Source organism: Microcaecilia unicolor, chromosome 2, assembly GCF_901765095.1.
Source record: "Microcaecilia unicolor chromosome 2, aMicUni1.1, whole genome shotgun sequence".
Taxonomy (NCBI): Eukaryota; Metazoa; Chordata; class Amphibia; order Gymnophiona; family Siphonopidae; genus Microcaecilia; species Microcaecilia unicolor.
The window spans coordinates 72,667,820-72,683,417 of record NC_044032.1 but is presented as its reverse complement, the minus strand read 5'-3'; the positions used below and the strand labels follow the sequence as shown (position 1 = coordinate 72,683,417).

General features: G+C 41.0%; 1 protein-coding gene across 1 annotated transcript in view; it reads right to left on the bottom strand.

The window, feature by feature from the left end:
- NIPBL (NIPBL cohesin loading factor) overlaps positions 1-15,598 on the bottom strand; it is a 1,064,356-nt gene that overhangs the window by 872,915 nt on the left and 175,843 nt on the right. The window contains 1 exon segment of the mRNA XM_030191924.1: positions 1,065-1,225. Within this exon segment, the coding sequence (XP_030047784.1) occupies positions 1,065-1,225 (161 nt within the window).

Sequence of the window (15,598 nt, the reverse complement as noted above, 5' to 3'; positions counted from 1 at the left end):
TCCATCCAATCTGCCCTGCATTCATTATCAAAGCATAATTCAACCAACAGTCCAATAGTATTATTACAACATTTTACTTGCTATGTTCCATTATACTATGTCTTCCCCTCCCCCACTGATACACATACCATTTGAATATGGTATAATACACACATACTTGGCTCCTGATCCATCCTTGACATTTTCAGGGTTCAGACTGTAAAATGTTTGTCCCGCCCAGGCCCTACTATCCAGGTACTGGAGTTGTTGTTGATACCCACCCCAGCCCATCCTGTTCTGTCTTGCCATATGGAACACAGACCATAGAAGTCCATCCAGCTTCACTTCTGCACTACTGGAGCTGCCATTTAAACACCACTCCTGTGCACGCTAAATGAACTCAAAGTTGCTGATGCATTTTCTTTTGATACTACCCTCTGGCAGAATTCAGTTTTCTCTACCTCCACCTGCTGATACAAAGGGATAACACCAGGTATTTCATGGTGGAGCGGATGCTAAGAAAAAAAATACCACTGGCTTTTGTTCATATTAATTCAAGATATATTGTAGCAGCCCTATTACATAACTTGTCATATCTGTGATAAACCAGAATCAATACCATACCATACCCTGGTTTGGTTAGTGATGTCATAAAAAATTATTAATAAGCTTTTTTAAACTATGTTTATTTATTTATTTCATTTGTATTCCACATTTTCCCACCTATTTGCAGGCTCAATGTGGCTTACATAGTTTTGTTAACATTGTCATTACAGGATAACAGATACATTTAGTATTGTGCAGAGATTAAGTAAGGGAAGAAAGAAGAAGGAAGGGCATGATTAGGGTAATTATAGAAGGTGGGCTTTCTTAACTGAGTGGGTTGGTAAACATCTGTTGGTGGGGGGGGGGGGGGGGGGGAGAGACACACCACTAAATCTTTATTTCGATGAAATTACCATCTGGACACTAATATTTCCATGCTACTACACCACCTTTGCCAGCATTGCACAAATGTTATATAAAGATCGGCTTTATAAATCTCCAAATATTTTGTGTATTTTTGTCTGTTAAGAATGACATACCTCGCTGCCTAGCCTGTGCACCATCTGCAGGTAGTCTTCATTTGAGCCATGTCTTGAGTTGTCAGCATGGTGATTTGCTGAACTCCCAGACAATTGTGCAGATACTTTGTTATCATGTATGTTCCTCATCCCTCCTGGGACAATGGGACTAGACACTGAAGCTGAAAAGTAAGGGAGAATGCAAGACACACAAGATTTAATAATATACTACACTATACAGAGTCAGAACACATATGATCTCAATGGCCCCAGTAAGAAAGCAGTCAAAACTAATTAAACTGGGTGTGTATAACTCCCCCCAATGCCAAAGAGCCAACCAAAAAGCAGGAAAATATGGAATAAAAGAACCAGTCAATCCACATATGATCAGAAGAGCAGTAACAGCGCACAAGAAAGAGTAAAAAGGCTTAGTAAGAAACCATATGGTTAGGATTTGGAGTTAAATGGGTAGAATGGCTGATTCTGGCAAACTACATGAAAAGCATTATATCAAATTCCATCACCTTCCCTAAAAAAACAAACAAAAAAAAAACATTTTAGCTAAAGTAAAAAAAAAAAAAAAAAAAGAAGGCTTCTAGAGGTGTATGCACAAAGTCAACTCAGATACTTTGCACTATTACTGGAGAGAAAGTAAAGTACAAGAATGCTTTTTATCCATGCACAAACAACAGAGATTAATTATGTTTGAAGATCAGGTAAGTTGGACCAGCTGAAAAGTCCATGCACACAAAGTTAAGCAGCTTACTGAAAATGTATTCCACTATATCTTAAATTATTCTCTTCACTCTATTTAAAGAAAATGTATAATTACATAAACAGTATTCTGAAAAAACTGATACACAAGGTCTTATTTCTTTTTAAATAACCAAGTGGTGTGTTTACTAATGTGTGCTAAGCAGTTCGTACAGGATTTAGTGTGCATTAACAGTTAGGATATGGAATTGGATATGGTATTTGGAGTACTCTAAATGTAGTTCTGGCTATTAGCAAAGAAACAGATGAAAAATCCCTTCCATTTGAAAGCACATAATTATCGAAGATACTTTAGTTGCAGCAAGAAAACCTACAATTGGACTGAAAGCCTACCTCTTTAACATTGCTTTTGACTCGTAACCACTTGTAACCACTCGCCTCCACCTACCCTCCTCTCCTCCTTCCTGTACACATTAATTGATTTGATTACTTTATTTTTTGTCTATTAGATTGTAAGCGCCTTGAGCAGGGACTTTCTTCTTTGTTTGTGCAGTGCTGTGTACGCCTTGTAGCGCTATAGAAATGCTAAATAGTAGTAGTAGTAGTAGTGATTATCCCAAGGAGGCAACTAGGCATGATCAACCTCTATGCATCAAGGCCTGGAACTTTGAAAATGGATTCAGCAGACCCACTAAACAGGGATAAGGTGCTGGAACTTTGTAAACAACCACTAGCTAGAACACAACAAATCATCCCCATACAGAAAAGGAAAATCAGCTTTTTGCTGCAAATAATCTACCCCTTAAGGAGCCAGACTTCCATAGCCAAAAATAGAAAGTGGCTGTTAAGTAGCAGTATTCCTAGTAAACACAGCGATTGCCAAGCACAGCAGAAACACCACGCTGGAAAAGACCCAGCTATCAGCTGCTAAACCAATGTCATCAGTAGACAGCTAGAGCAGTGTGTTACCAAACTAGAGTAGCTAGCTACCAAATGGTCCAAAAATAAGAATACAGGTCTGTCAAGGAGGAGCATGCATAAGGAAAAAGCATGGTAGAAAATTGACAAGAAGAACCACAAAGTGTGGGAAAGCAGAGCCAAAGAGAGTCCCGATGGGGAATAATAAAATGAAGGAAGAAAGAATTCAGTAAAATTCAGCCAGATCAATACCTAACAAGGTAAAGTATGAGAGAAATTCTTGACATGACATAACAAATCCCCAGAGAAAGGAAAAAGGAAGGGACTGTAGAACCGAAAAATCCTCGACTTTCCTGCTCTTTTGAGGACTGCGAGTAGAACCAGCTAGGTAACAGCATAAACAAGAATAATGCAAAAGAGCTAACAAAATTATTTATCTCCAAAAGCTGTTTAAAAATTATTCTAATATTCAAAACAAGTTAACCAGACGGGAATGGACAGCGATCAGTTATCTCGCTTGTATGCGGCTATCCGGTCATTTTCAGTGGCACTTAACTAGTCAGTTTCACTGAAAATGACTAGTTAGAGCTGAAGTGGAAGCCAGCTATGTTTGGGAGCATTCCAGAGGCGGAGTTCAGATAGATCCAAATATTCAAAGCTAAGTGGCCATGTTTAGCTGTCCTATCTTTCTACACTAGCTCACGGTTGGTTAAATCTGAATATTTAAATATCGACAGGAGCCCGTAGAGAGTTTAGTAGTTACTAAATAACAAATCAAACCCTGTGACCTCTACTCTACTTATAATGTAGTGTCCAGTTATGTGTTTATAGGAGGAAAAGCCTCAAACTCAAGCACATACTCCTTTCGTTGAACCCAAATTTAGGGAGCACTGCCTGAAAAACCTCCTCTGTCAGTGTAGCCCTCAAATACCTTTACTGTAGGTTTTATAATGAAATTTTTTATGAGGGTTACTTATCTTGCTGGTCATTAGTCAACTGTGCAGTCTTATATATGCAGTCATTCAGTCTTCTTAATCCCGTCCACGGTCCAGGGTGGAGATAATGGGCATGGGGGGAGTATAAGGACAGGGACAGAGGAGAAAAGTTGGTCAGGGAGAGAGTAGAGACAAAAAGGACCAATGCTGAACTGGGCTAGGGACACAGAAGGGAAATGCTAGACATGGGAGAAGCATAATGCCAGAGAGACAAGGGTGATTGGACATGGGGGGATAGGGACACAGGGGTGATACTAAACAAAGGGGAGTAGGAATACAGTATGGAGATGCTGGGCAGGGGAAAAGAAGGGAGATGCTCAGCATGAAGACATGGACACACAGGGAAGATGGATAATGGATATGAAGAGAGAAGAAATGTCATATGGACAGAAGACCTTGGAAAAAGTTAAGACAGAAGAAAGTACAAACTATAGATGGGACCAATATTTTTGTTTTAAATTAAATGGAACAGAAAAGATGGTATAAAAAAATTAATTTCCTATTTAGTAATTAGAAAAGGTCAGGTTTTTTTTTTTTGACTGTACAACTGCCAGAGCTGGTATCAGACTTGACTGAAGTCCATGGCAAAAATTTGGGAAGGAACCCCAAAGCTCTGTACCAGTCTATGCCTTATTCAAGTTCAGGCAGACTTGGGAGTTCGCTCTGCCTAAGGAGTCAGGTAAAATGTCCTGGCTGCAACCACTGGCAACACTATCCTTGAAACCTGGTATCTTTATATTTTGCACTGTATAGGGAGAAAAGCATCTCATATTTCTCTGGTGGTGGTCTACACGCAAGGTCTAACTTCCTTAGGTTTCAGTTTAATTTCAGTCTACATATTTGTATTTCTAGTTTGTGGTCACCTATTCTGTATTTGGTCTTTGTATTCTGCGTGCGTGACCAAGGCTAGGTATTCTCTTAGCCTGAATTTTCTATGTAGCAGTCTGTAGTAATTTGGCTTGTTTAGTTATCCCAATGACTACTACTACTTAACATTTCTAGCGCGCTACTAGGGTTACGCAGCGCTGTACAGTTTAACAAAGAAGGACAGTCCCTGCTCAAAGGAGCTTACAATCAAAGGACGAAATGTCAAGTTGGGGCAGTCTAGATTTCCTAAATAGAGGTAAAGTGGTTAGGTGCCGAAGGCGACATTGAAGAGGTGGGCTTTGAGTAAGGATCTGAAGATGGGCAGGGAGGGAGCCTGGCGTATGGGCTCAAAGAGTTTATTCCAAACATGGGGTGAGGCGAGGCAGAAAGGGCGGAGCCTGGAGTTGGCAGTGGTGGAGAAGGGTACTGAAAGGAGGGATTTGTCTTGAGAGCGGAGGTTACGGGTAGGAACGTAAGGGGAGATGAGGGTAGAGAGGTAAGGAGGGGCTGCAGATCTGACCTGAATCACTTTTCTGTAGAATAGTATAAACTTCACAATATGCCTGGTATTGAGAAGGTTTATGTTGTGTTAGTGAGATTACACCTGAACCAGGAATGTCTTTGTGTGGAGAGTTTTAGAGAGAAGAAATAGTGCTGCCTGTATAAGGTGTGGGGAGGGGGGGAAGGTGCTGCCTGTGTGGGGTGTTGAGAGATTTGATACAAGAGCAAAAGTGGACTGTGGATGTAAAAAAAAAAATTCAAAGCACTGGATTTCAGACAAACTGATTTTGGTAAAATGGGGGAATACCTGAAGAAGGAACTGATGGCATGGGTAGGCCTACAGGTGAAGTGGAAGCACAGTGGTTGAAGTTGAAAGCAGCTATAAATATGACATCTGATCCTTACGCAAGGAAAGTAAACAAAAACAAGAGAAAACAGGAAGCCTATATGATTCTCCAAACAAGTGGCTGAAAAAATACGGGCAAAAGAGGTTCGTTCATGAAGTACTAAAGAACGCAACAAGAGGATCGATTAATCGGATTAAACTCAAAGAAGCGAAGAGGGAAATATGGCTAGTGAAAGCACAGGTGGACGAAAAATGGATAAAGATGTTGAGAGGTGACAAGATCTTTTTCAGATATATTGGGGAAAGGAGAAAAGATAGAAATGGAATTGGTAGACTGAATGATGCTGAGAATGGCTCTGTGGAGAGTGATTGAGCCTGCAAATTGGTGGGGAAATGTGGGATACAAATGCTACAAATAAATAAATAAATGAGGATAAAGCAAACACGCTAAACAAATATTTCTCTTCGGTGTTCACGGGAAAAAAACCCTGGAGAAGGACAGTGGTCGACTGCCTAGGGAGTATCTGGGAATGGAGTGCATATTGTGCCATTCATGGAAGAAAGTGTTTATAAACAGCTTAAGAATCTGAAAATGGACAAAGCTATGGGGCCGGAAGGGAGACATCCCAGGATACTAAGAAAGCTCAGAGAAACCCTGGCGGGACCGCTTAAGGATTTATTTAATAGATCCTTAGAGATGGGAGAAGTTCCACAGGACTGGAGATGAGCTGATGTGGTCCCACTTCACGTTGGTGGTAGGAAAAATAATGGAATCGCTGCTGAAGGAAAGGATAGTTAACTTTCTAGAAGCCAACAGGATACAGGATCTGAGGCAACGTGGCTTTACCAAAGGAAAATCCTGCCAAACGAATCTGATTGACTTCTTTGACTGGGTGACCAAAGAACAGGATGAAGGACGTGAGCTAGATGTTATCTACTTGGATTTCAGCAAAGCCTTTGAAACAGTCCCTCACAGAAGACTCATGAATAAGCTGAGAAGGCTGAACTTAGAACCCAAAGTGGTGAACTGGATTGGAAACTGGTTGAGTGACAGGTAACCGAGGGTAGTGGTAAATGGAATCTGTTCGGAGGAAAGGAAAGTAAGTAAGGGAATGCCTAAGGGGTTGGTGCTGGGGCCGATTCTGTTTAATGTATTTGTGAGAGATGGAGCAAGGTGTGCCAAACAATGGTGGAATACTTGATCTTCACAGATGGAGCAAGGCACAAAGCGAAGGACGATGGTCCGAGAAAGAGCAAACCTTGACCACCAAGATCAGTATCAGCCTCAACATGCAGGGCTGGAGTGTCATCCCACCATCCATGCGGTCTTGGGCACAGGAGGACCGTCCATGAAAGACAGAATTGCCCCATGACCATGATAAAGCAAGCCCGAGAGGCTAGGAAGGACATGAAGCCAGACATGCCCATTCCAAGAACAGAGCAGTCCAAGACCGGACGACAGTACCAGAAGAAGGTAAAACGACAAGGCTGAAAGACAAAGGACAGGGCAACCAGAACCAAAAAGTTCACAAAATACCGAGAATTTCAATAGGTGGCCCAAAGCCCACCAAGAAGATTTTAGGTACATAGGAGGATGGGAAAATACATGTAAAAACAATAGACAATATTGTAACGATGGACTGCATCTCACTGTGGCATGAAAAAAAATTCCTTTGAGAGAAATTCAGACAATATATGTAGGCATATGGAGGCAGGTCAAATACAGTGGTCACTCCCAGCTAAAGACAAGGTGTAAAGTAATAATGAAAACAAATATCTTAGCAAATCACTTCTTATCAAAACAGCAGGAAGTGAGACTAAAGAAAAAACTAAACAGAAGATGAGACGACCACTGAAATGTAGCTGGAAAGCGATAACCACAAATGCTTGCAGTCTAAGCAACAAAGTTCATGATCTGCAACCCTGATATTAGAGGCAGACTTAGACATTGTTGCTATCACAAAGACATAGTTAAATTATTACCATGAATGGGATGCAATCATACCAGGTTACAATCCATTTAGGAAGAACAGAGATGGCCGTAAAGGTGGAGCTCGCTATGTGAGAAAAGATATCACAGCAACTAAAATGCCAGGGGCCTGGGGAAAGGAAGAAGCAATATAGATAACTTTGATAAGAAATAATGGAACCTCTGTCAACGTGGGTGTTGTCTGCAGACCTCCAACGCAATCGGAGGAACTTGATAAAGATCTGGTTACAGATATCCAAAATCTGGGAAAGAAATGAGAGGTGCTGTTCCTGGGAGATTTCAACCTGCCGGCTGCACATTGGAAAGTCCCATCTGCAGAACTGGAAAGAAGTAGAGATATTGTGGATGCCTTACAAAGTGCTCTGCTCAAACGGTGACAGAACACAGGAGGAGAGAAGCGATACTGGATCTGGTGCTCACAAATGGAAACAGTGTGCCTAATGTATGAGTGGGTGTCCACCAGGACAGCAGTGATCATCAAACAGTTTGGTTTCAAATATAACAGCTAAAGTAGAGGGCAGCCACTCAAAACTCAGTCCTGGATTTAAAACATGATGACTTTAGCAAAATGAGGGAATACCTGAAGAAAAAGCTGACTGGCTGGGAGGACATACGAAAAGTGGAAAAGCAGTGGTCCAAACTGAAAGGAGCTATAAATATAGCTAATAACTTTTATGTAAGGAGAGTAAATAAAAGCAAGAAGAAAAGGAAACCAATGTGGCACTCCAAGCAAGTGGCAGAGAAAATAAAGGATAAAGAGTTGGCGTTCATGAACTACAGAAAAATTCAAGAGGAGGAACACAGAGAGAAATACCGGGTGAAATTTAAAGAAGCCAAGAGAGAGATAAGTGTGGCAAAAGCACAAATGGAAGAACAAACAGCTAGACAATAATTTTTTCAGGTATATTAGTGAAAGAGGGGAGGGGGAGACTAAAAATGAAACAGAGACCGAAAGATGCCGTGAAACGCTATGTGGAAAATGAAGAGGAAAAAGCAGATTTGCTAAACAAATACTTCAAGTCTGTGTTCATGAAAGAAAATCATAGAGAAGGACCACGATAGTCTGGAAAAAGGTACATATGAAAATGGAGAGAATATAGCACCGTTCACAGAAGAAAGTGTTTACGAACAACTTGAAAAACTGAAGGTGGACAAAGCTATGGGACCAGACGGGATCCATCCCACAATATTGAGGGAGCTCAGAGGATTTCTGGCGGGTTCTCTTTAAAAATTTGTTTAATAAATCCTTGGAGACGAGGGAGATTCCTTGGCACTGGAGAAGAGCAGATGTGGTCCCTCTTCAACAAAAGTGATGATAGAGAAGAAGATGGAAACTAAAGGCTAATAAGCCTCACTTCGGTTACTGGAAAAGTAATTGAAGCAATGCTGAAAGGATAGTGAATTTCCAGGAAGACAATAGGTTAGAAAATCTGAGACAACATGGTTTTAGCAATGGTAAATCGTGCCAAATGAATCTGATTGAATTCTCTGACTGGGTGACCAAAGAATTGGATCAAGGACCGGAGCTAGGTGTAATCTACTTATTTATTTGTAACATTTGTATCCCACATTTTCTCACCCATTAGCAGGCTCAATGTGGCTTACATAATACCGTAAAGGCGATCGCCAGGTCCGGTAGATGTTAAACAAATACAGTATAAAATAAGGGTCAGGTAAGGGTATACAAAGTGCAATAAGGGTCAAGGAAATAAGGAATATATAATGTCCAATACGATGTAAGGTTTTGATGCATTGCAGAGTTGAGGCATTTAAGTTGGGTCAGTAGAGTAGACCTTGCAAAACAGATAGGTCTTTAATGATCGCCTGAAGTGGATGGTCATGGATCGTTTTCACACTCTTTGGTAGTGCATTCCACATTTGTGTATCTAAGTAGGAGAAATTGGATGCATAGGTTGATTTGTATCTGAGTCCAATGCAGCTTGGATAGTGGAGGTTCAAATAGGTACATGACGCTCTGGTTCTGTTTCTGGTCGGAAGATCTATCAAGTCAACCATGTATCCTGGGGTTTCACCGTAGATAATCTTGTGGACTAAAGAGCAAATTTTAAAGGTAATGCGTTCCTTGATTGGGAGCCAGTGCAGTTTTAATCGGAGAGGTTTAGCGCTATCGAATCGTGTTTTGCTGAATATCAGCCTGGCAGCTGTGTTTTGAAATGAGTTAGCCCATGAATCCATGATGTTCAGACAGCGCATGATTTCACTGGAGATTTCAGAAAGGTCATGTCTGAAAGGGATATAAATTGTGACATCATCTGCGTAAATGAACGGGTGAAGACTTTGACTGGATAAGAAGTTGGTTTGAAATGAAAGGACGTCAAAACCTTCAGCAGAAATGAGGGAACCGATCTCAAAACTACAGGATCTGCCAGGAACTCCAAAAAGGGCTCTCTACAGGACGAAGCCTGCAATTTCAACACTCTCCTCGCCAACAATATAGCTACAAAGAACACCGTCTTCAAGGTACATCCTTGATGGAAATAGAAACTAACAGCTCAAAAGGAGAAGGAATAAGCGCCAAGAGGACCAGACTAACATGCCAAGAAGGAAAGGGAGGCCGCTGGGGCGGACACAGAACATGTACACCTCTCAGGAACCTAACCACGTCCAGATGACTACCCAAGGGCTTGCCCTTCAATCGCTCCCGAAAAGAAGCCAAAGCCACCAGCTGAACCTAAAGCAAAGCCAAGGCCAGACTTTTTTCTAGGCCATCTTGTAAGAAATCCAGAACCTGTGACATGGAAGTCCGCAGAGGAGGGACTACATGATCATCACCACCAGGCCTCAAAAATTCTCCAGACATGAACATAAGCTAGTGAATTAGAACGACAGCAAGAACATCACTTCCGTCAAGTAAACGCGTGCTTTTAGCTGAGCCCTCTCAAAAGCCAAGCTGTAAGAATTCAGCAAAGCCTTTGAAATGTTTTCCACACAGGAGGCTCTTGAATAAACTTCACAGTCTGAACTTAGGGCCCAAAGTGGTGAACTGGATTAGGAACTAGTTGACAGACAGACACTAGAGGTTGGTGGTAAATGGAATTAACTCGGAGGAAGGAAAGGTGAGTAGTTGAGTGGCTCAAGGATCGGTGCCAGGGCCAATTCAGTTCAATATATTTGAGAGCGACATTGCCGAAGGACTATACCAAGATTTGTAACAGAGTGGACACCTTGAAGTGGAAAACATGAAAAAGGATCTGCAGAAGTTAAAAGAATGGCCTAATGTTTGGCACTAAAATTCAATGCAAAGAATTGCAAAGTGATGCACTTAGGGAGTAGAAATCCAAGAGAGATATATGTCCTAGGCCAGTGGTTCCCAAAACCTGGAGGGAACCACAGCCAGTCAGGTTTTCAGTATATCCACAATGAATATTCATGAGAGATTTCCATGCAGTGGAGGCAGTGCATGCAAATCTCTCTCATGAATATTCATTGTGGGTATCCTGAAAACCTGACTGGCTGAGATGCTGCTAGGACCAGGTTTGGGAAACACTGTGCTGCGCAATGAAAGGATGATATGCCCAGACAGGGAGAGGGATCTTGGGGTGATAGTACCTGAGGATCTGAAGGCGACGAAACATTGTGACAAGGTGGTGGCTAGAGCCAGAAGGATGTTAAGCTATATAGAGAGAGGTGTAACCAGCAGAAGAAAGGAAATGTACAAGTCGTTAAAGAGGACCCACCTGGAGTACTGTGTTCAGTTTTGGAGGCCATATCCTGCTAAAAATCTAAGACGACTTTGAAGCAGTCCAGAGGAAGGCGACAAGAATGATTTGGGGCTTGTGCCAAAAGATATAAATGAGAAGAGACTGAAAGACCTGAATATGTATACCCTAGAGGAAAGGAGGAAAAGGGGAGATATGATACAGACATTTAAACACTTGAAAATGTTTAATAAAGAAACAAATATTTTCCAAAGAAGGAAAAGTGGTAAAACTAGAGGACATGAATTGAGGTTGTGGGGTGGTAGACTTAGGAGAAATGTGAGAAAATTCATTTTCACGGAGAGGGTGGTGGATGCCTAGAATGACCTCCCGAGGGAAGTGGTGGAATAAAAAAAACTGTGACAGAATTCAAAAAGGCAAGGTATGAACACAGAGGACCTCTAATTAGAAGACAGATGATATAAAAAAAAAACTTAAAGGGTTGCATATGTGTTTAAGCACATAAGCGTTTGCCATACTGGCACAGTCCTAAGGTCCTTTAAGCCCAGTATCCTGTTTCCAACAGTGGCCAATCCAGGACACAAATACCAGGCAAGATCCCCAAAAAGTACAAAACATTTTATGCTGCTTATCCCAGAAATAATGGATTTTCCTAAGTCCAATTTAATAATGGTCTATGGACTTTTCCTTTAGGAAGCCGTCCAAACCTTTTTTAAACTCTGCTAAGCTAACTGTTTTTACCACATTCTCTAGCAACAAATTCAAGAGTTGAATTACACGTTGAGTGAAGAAAAATTCTCAAACTAGTTTTAAGTTTACTACTTTGTAGCTTCAACGCATGCCCCCTAGTCCTAGTATTTTTGGAAAGCATAAACAGACGCTTCATGTCTACCCGTTCCACTCCACTCATTATTTTATAGACCTCTTATCATATCTCCCCTCATCCGTCTTTTCTTCAAGCTGAAAAGCCCTAGTTGCTTTAGCCTTTCCACATAAGAAAGCCGTCCCATCCCCTTTATCATTTTCACCGCCCTTCTCTGCGCCTTTTCTAATTCCACTATATCTTTTTGAGATGTGGCAACCAGAACTGAACACAATATTCGAGATGCGGTCAAACCATGGAGCGATATAAAAGCATTACAACGTCCCCATTTTTGTTTTCCATTCCTTTCCTAATAAATACCCAACATTCTATTTGCTTTCTTAGCCGCAGCAGCACATTGAGCAGAACGTATCAACGACACCTAGATTCCTTTCTTGATCGGAGACTCCTAATGTGGAACCTTGCATCACATAGCTATAATTCAGGTTACTCTATTCCACATCAATCACTTTGCACTTGTTCACATTAAATGTCATCTACTATTTAGATGCCAAGTCTCCAAAGTCTCATAAGGTTCTCTTGTAAATTTTCACAATCCTCTTACGATTTAACGACTTTGAATAACTTTGTGTCATCAGCAAATTTAATTACCTCACTAGTTACTCCCATCTCTAGGTCATTTATAAATATATTAAAAAGCAGCGGTCCCAGCACAGACCCCTGGGGAACCCCACTAACTACCTCTCCACTGAGAACACTGACCATTTAACCCTACTCTCTGTTTTCTATCTTTTAACCAGTTTTTAATCCACAATAGGACAGTACCTCCTATCCCATGACTCTCCAATTTCTTCTGGAGTCTTTCATGAGGTACTTTATCAAAGGCCTTATGAAAATCCAGATATACAATATCAACCGGCTCATCTTTATCCACGTTTGTTCACCCCTTCAAAGAAATGTAATAGATTGATGAGGCAAGATTTCCCTTCACAAAATCCATGTTGGCTTTATCTCATTAATCCATGCTTTTGAATATGCTCTGTAATTTTGTTCTTTAAAATAGACTACCATTTTGCCCGGCACCAACGTCAGACTCACTAGTCTAATTTTCCGCATCTCCTCTGGAACCGTTTTTAAAATCGGCGTTACATAGGCCACCCTCCAATCTTCCGGTACCACGCTCGATTTTAAGGATAAATTATATATTACTAACAATATTATTTTATTATTTGTTACATTTGTATCCCACATTTTCCTACTTATTTGCAGGCTCAAAGTGTCTTACACTGTATTGTAGAGGCGTTCGCCATCTCCGGTAGACAGACAAATACAAAGAGTTGTTGTAGTTTTATAGGCTCACTGGTGAATCATATAGAAGAGGAGTGATGCAGAGTTTGTAACAAGCTTTGGTTTCGTTGTGTTGCAAGGTTTAGGCACTTAAGTTGAATCGATAGGGTATGCCTTTTTGAACAAGTTGGTTTTTAGTGATTTTGTTTTCACGGCCTTAGGTAGTGCATTCCACAGTTGTGTCCTTATGTAGGAGAAGCCGGATGCATACGTTGATTTGTATCTGAGTCCTTTGCAGCTTGGATAGTGGAGATTTAGGTATGTTCTTCATCAGCCGATTGTGTTTCTTGTTGGTAGGTCTATGAGGTCTGTCATGTATCCTGAGGCAGCACCATAGATGATTTTATGGACCAGGGTGCAGATTTTGAAAGCAATACTTTCTTCGATTGGAAGCCAGTGTAATTTCTCTCGGAGGGGTTTGGTGCTTTCAAATTGCGTTTTTCCAAATATAAGCCTAGCTGCTGTGTTTTGAGCGGTCTGAAGTTTCTTTATGAGTTGTTCTTTGCATCCCGCATAAATTCCATTGCAGTAGTCTGTATGGCTTAGTACCATTGATTGTATCAAGCTGCAAAATATTTCCCTCAGGAAGAACGGTTTCACGCGTTTGAGTTTCCACATTGAGTGGAACATTTTCATAGTTGTAGAGTTAACTTGGCTCTCAAGTGTAAGGTTACGGTCGATAGTAAAGCCGAGGATTTTCAGGCTGTCAGAGATAGGAAGGGTGTAGTCTGGGGTATTTATGTTTGTGGGTTTGTTCATGTTGTATTGGGATGAGAGGATGAGTGTGTTTTATCTGTATTTTTAGTTGAATTGCATTTGCCCATGAGTCCATAATGTTTAGGCTGAGCTTGATTTCACTGGTGATTTCTTTCAAGTCATGTTTGTAAGGTATGTATATTGTGACGTCGTCTGCATATATGAATGGGTTGAGGCCTTGGTTGGATAACGATTTGGCTAGTGGTGTCATCATTAGGTTGAAGAGGGTTGGTGATAGTGGTGATCCTTGAGGTACTCCACAGTCGGCTTTCCATGGTGATATGTTTGAGTTTGATTTCACTTGGTATGTTCTAGTAGTTAGGAAACCTTTGATCCAGCTAAGTATGTTTCCACCAATGACGAAGTAATCTCTCAGTAACATATTATGATTTACCATGTCGAATGAACTAGACATGTCGAATTGAAGGAGAAGTATGCTTTTACCTGTTGCTATTTCCTGCTTGAATTTGGCCCGGAGTGTAATGAGTACTGTTTCAGTGCTATGGAGGGGGCGAAATCATGATTGTGATTCATGTAAGATTGAGAATTTGTCTAAGTAATCAACGAGTTGTTTGGTTACCATGCTTTCCATTAGTTTGACTACTAATGGGATAGATGCTACTGGGCGGTAGTTGGTGAGTTCGCATGTCTTTTTCTTGGTGTCTTTGGGAATTGGGGTGAGTAGGATATTGCCATTTTCCTTCGGGAAGAAACCTCGTTGGAGTAAGTAGTTTAGGTGGGATGTGAGGTCTGCTATGAAGCGGTCAGGGGCAGATTTCATTAGGTAGCTGGGGCATGTATCCAATGTGAAGTGTCAGAGAACTTATGAATCGCATGGGTAACTGTTTCAGTGGTGGGGGGAGCGAAGTTTGACCAGATTCGGTCTGCTGGGTATTCACCAGGGGTTGAGTCCAGACCGTTGATGAAGTTTTCGATATCAGTGTTATCCAGAGGGAGTGTCTTGTGTAGGTTTATAATTTTTTCGTTTAAATATTTAGCAAGTTTGTCTGCAGATGGGATGTTTGTGTTGGTTGTGGTGACCAAGGTGGTGTCTAGTAGTTTGTTTATGAGTTGATATAGTTTCTTCGTGTCTTTGTAGTCTGGTCCTATTTTGGTTCTGTAATATGACCTTTTGGCCTGTCTTATAGCGTATTTGTATTTTCTTTGTTATTGTTTCCAAGCGTTGATCGTGTGTTCGTCTTTTAGTTTATTCCATGCTCTTTTAAGTTTCCTGGATTGTGTTTTTAGTTTTTTGTAGTTCGTCGTTGAACCAAGATATCGAGATAGGTCTACTTGATGTTCTTGTTTCTAAGGGTGCTATTTCGTCTAGTATACTTCTGCATCTTTTGTCCCAGTTCATTTTTCAGTTCTATCAGTACTCTGGGATAAATACTATGCGGTCCAGGAGATTTGCTACTCTTCCATTTGTAGAACAGCCCCATTATATCCTCTAGGTTTATAGAGATTTCATTCAGTTTCTCCAACTCATCAGCTTTGAATACCATTTCTGGCCCTGGTATCTCTCCCAAATCTTCCTTGGTGAAGACCAAATCAAAGAATTCATTTAATCTCTCCGCTATGGCTTTGTCTTCCCTGATTACCCTTTTTACCCCTCGGT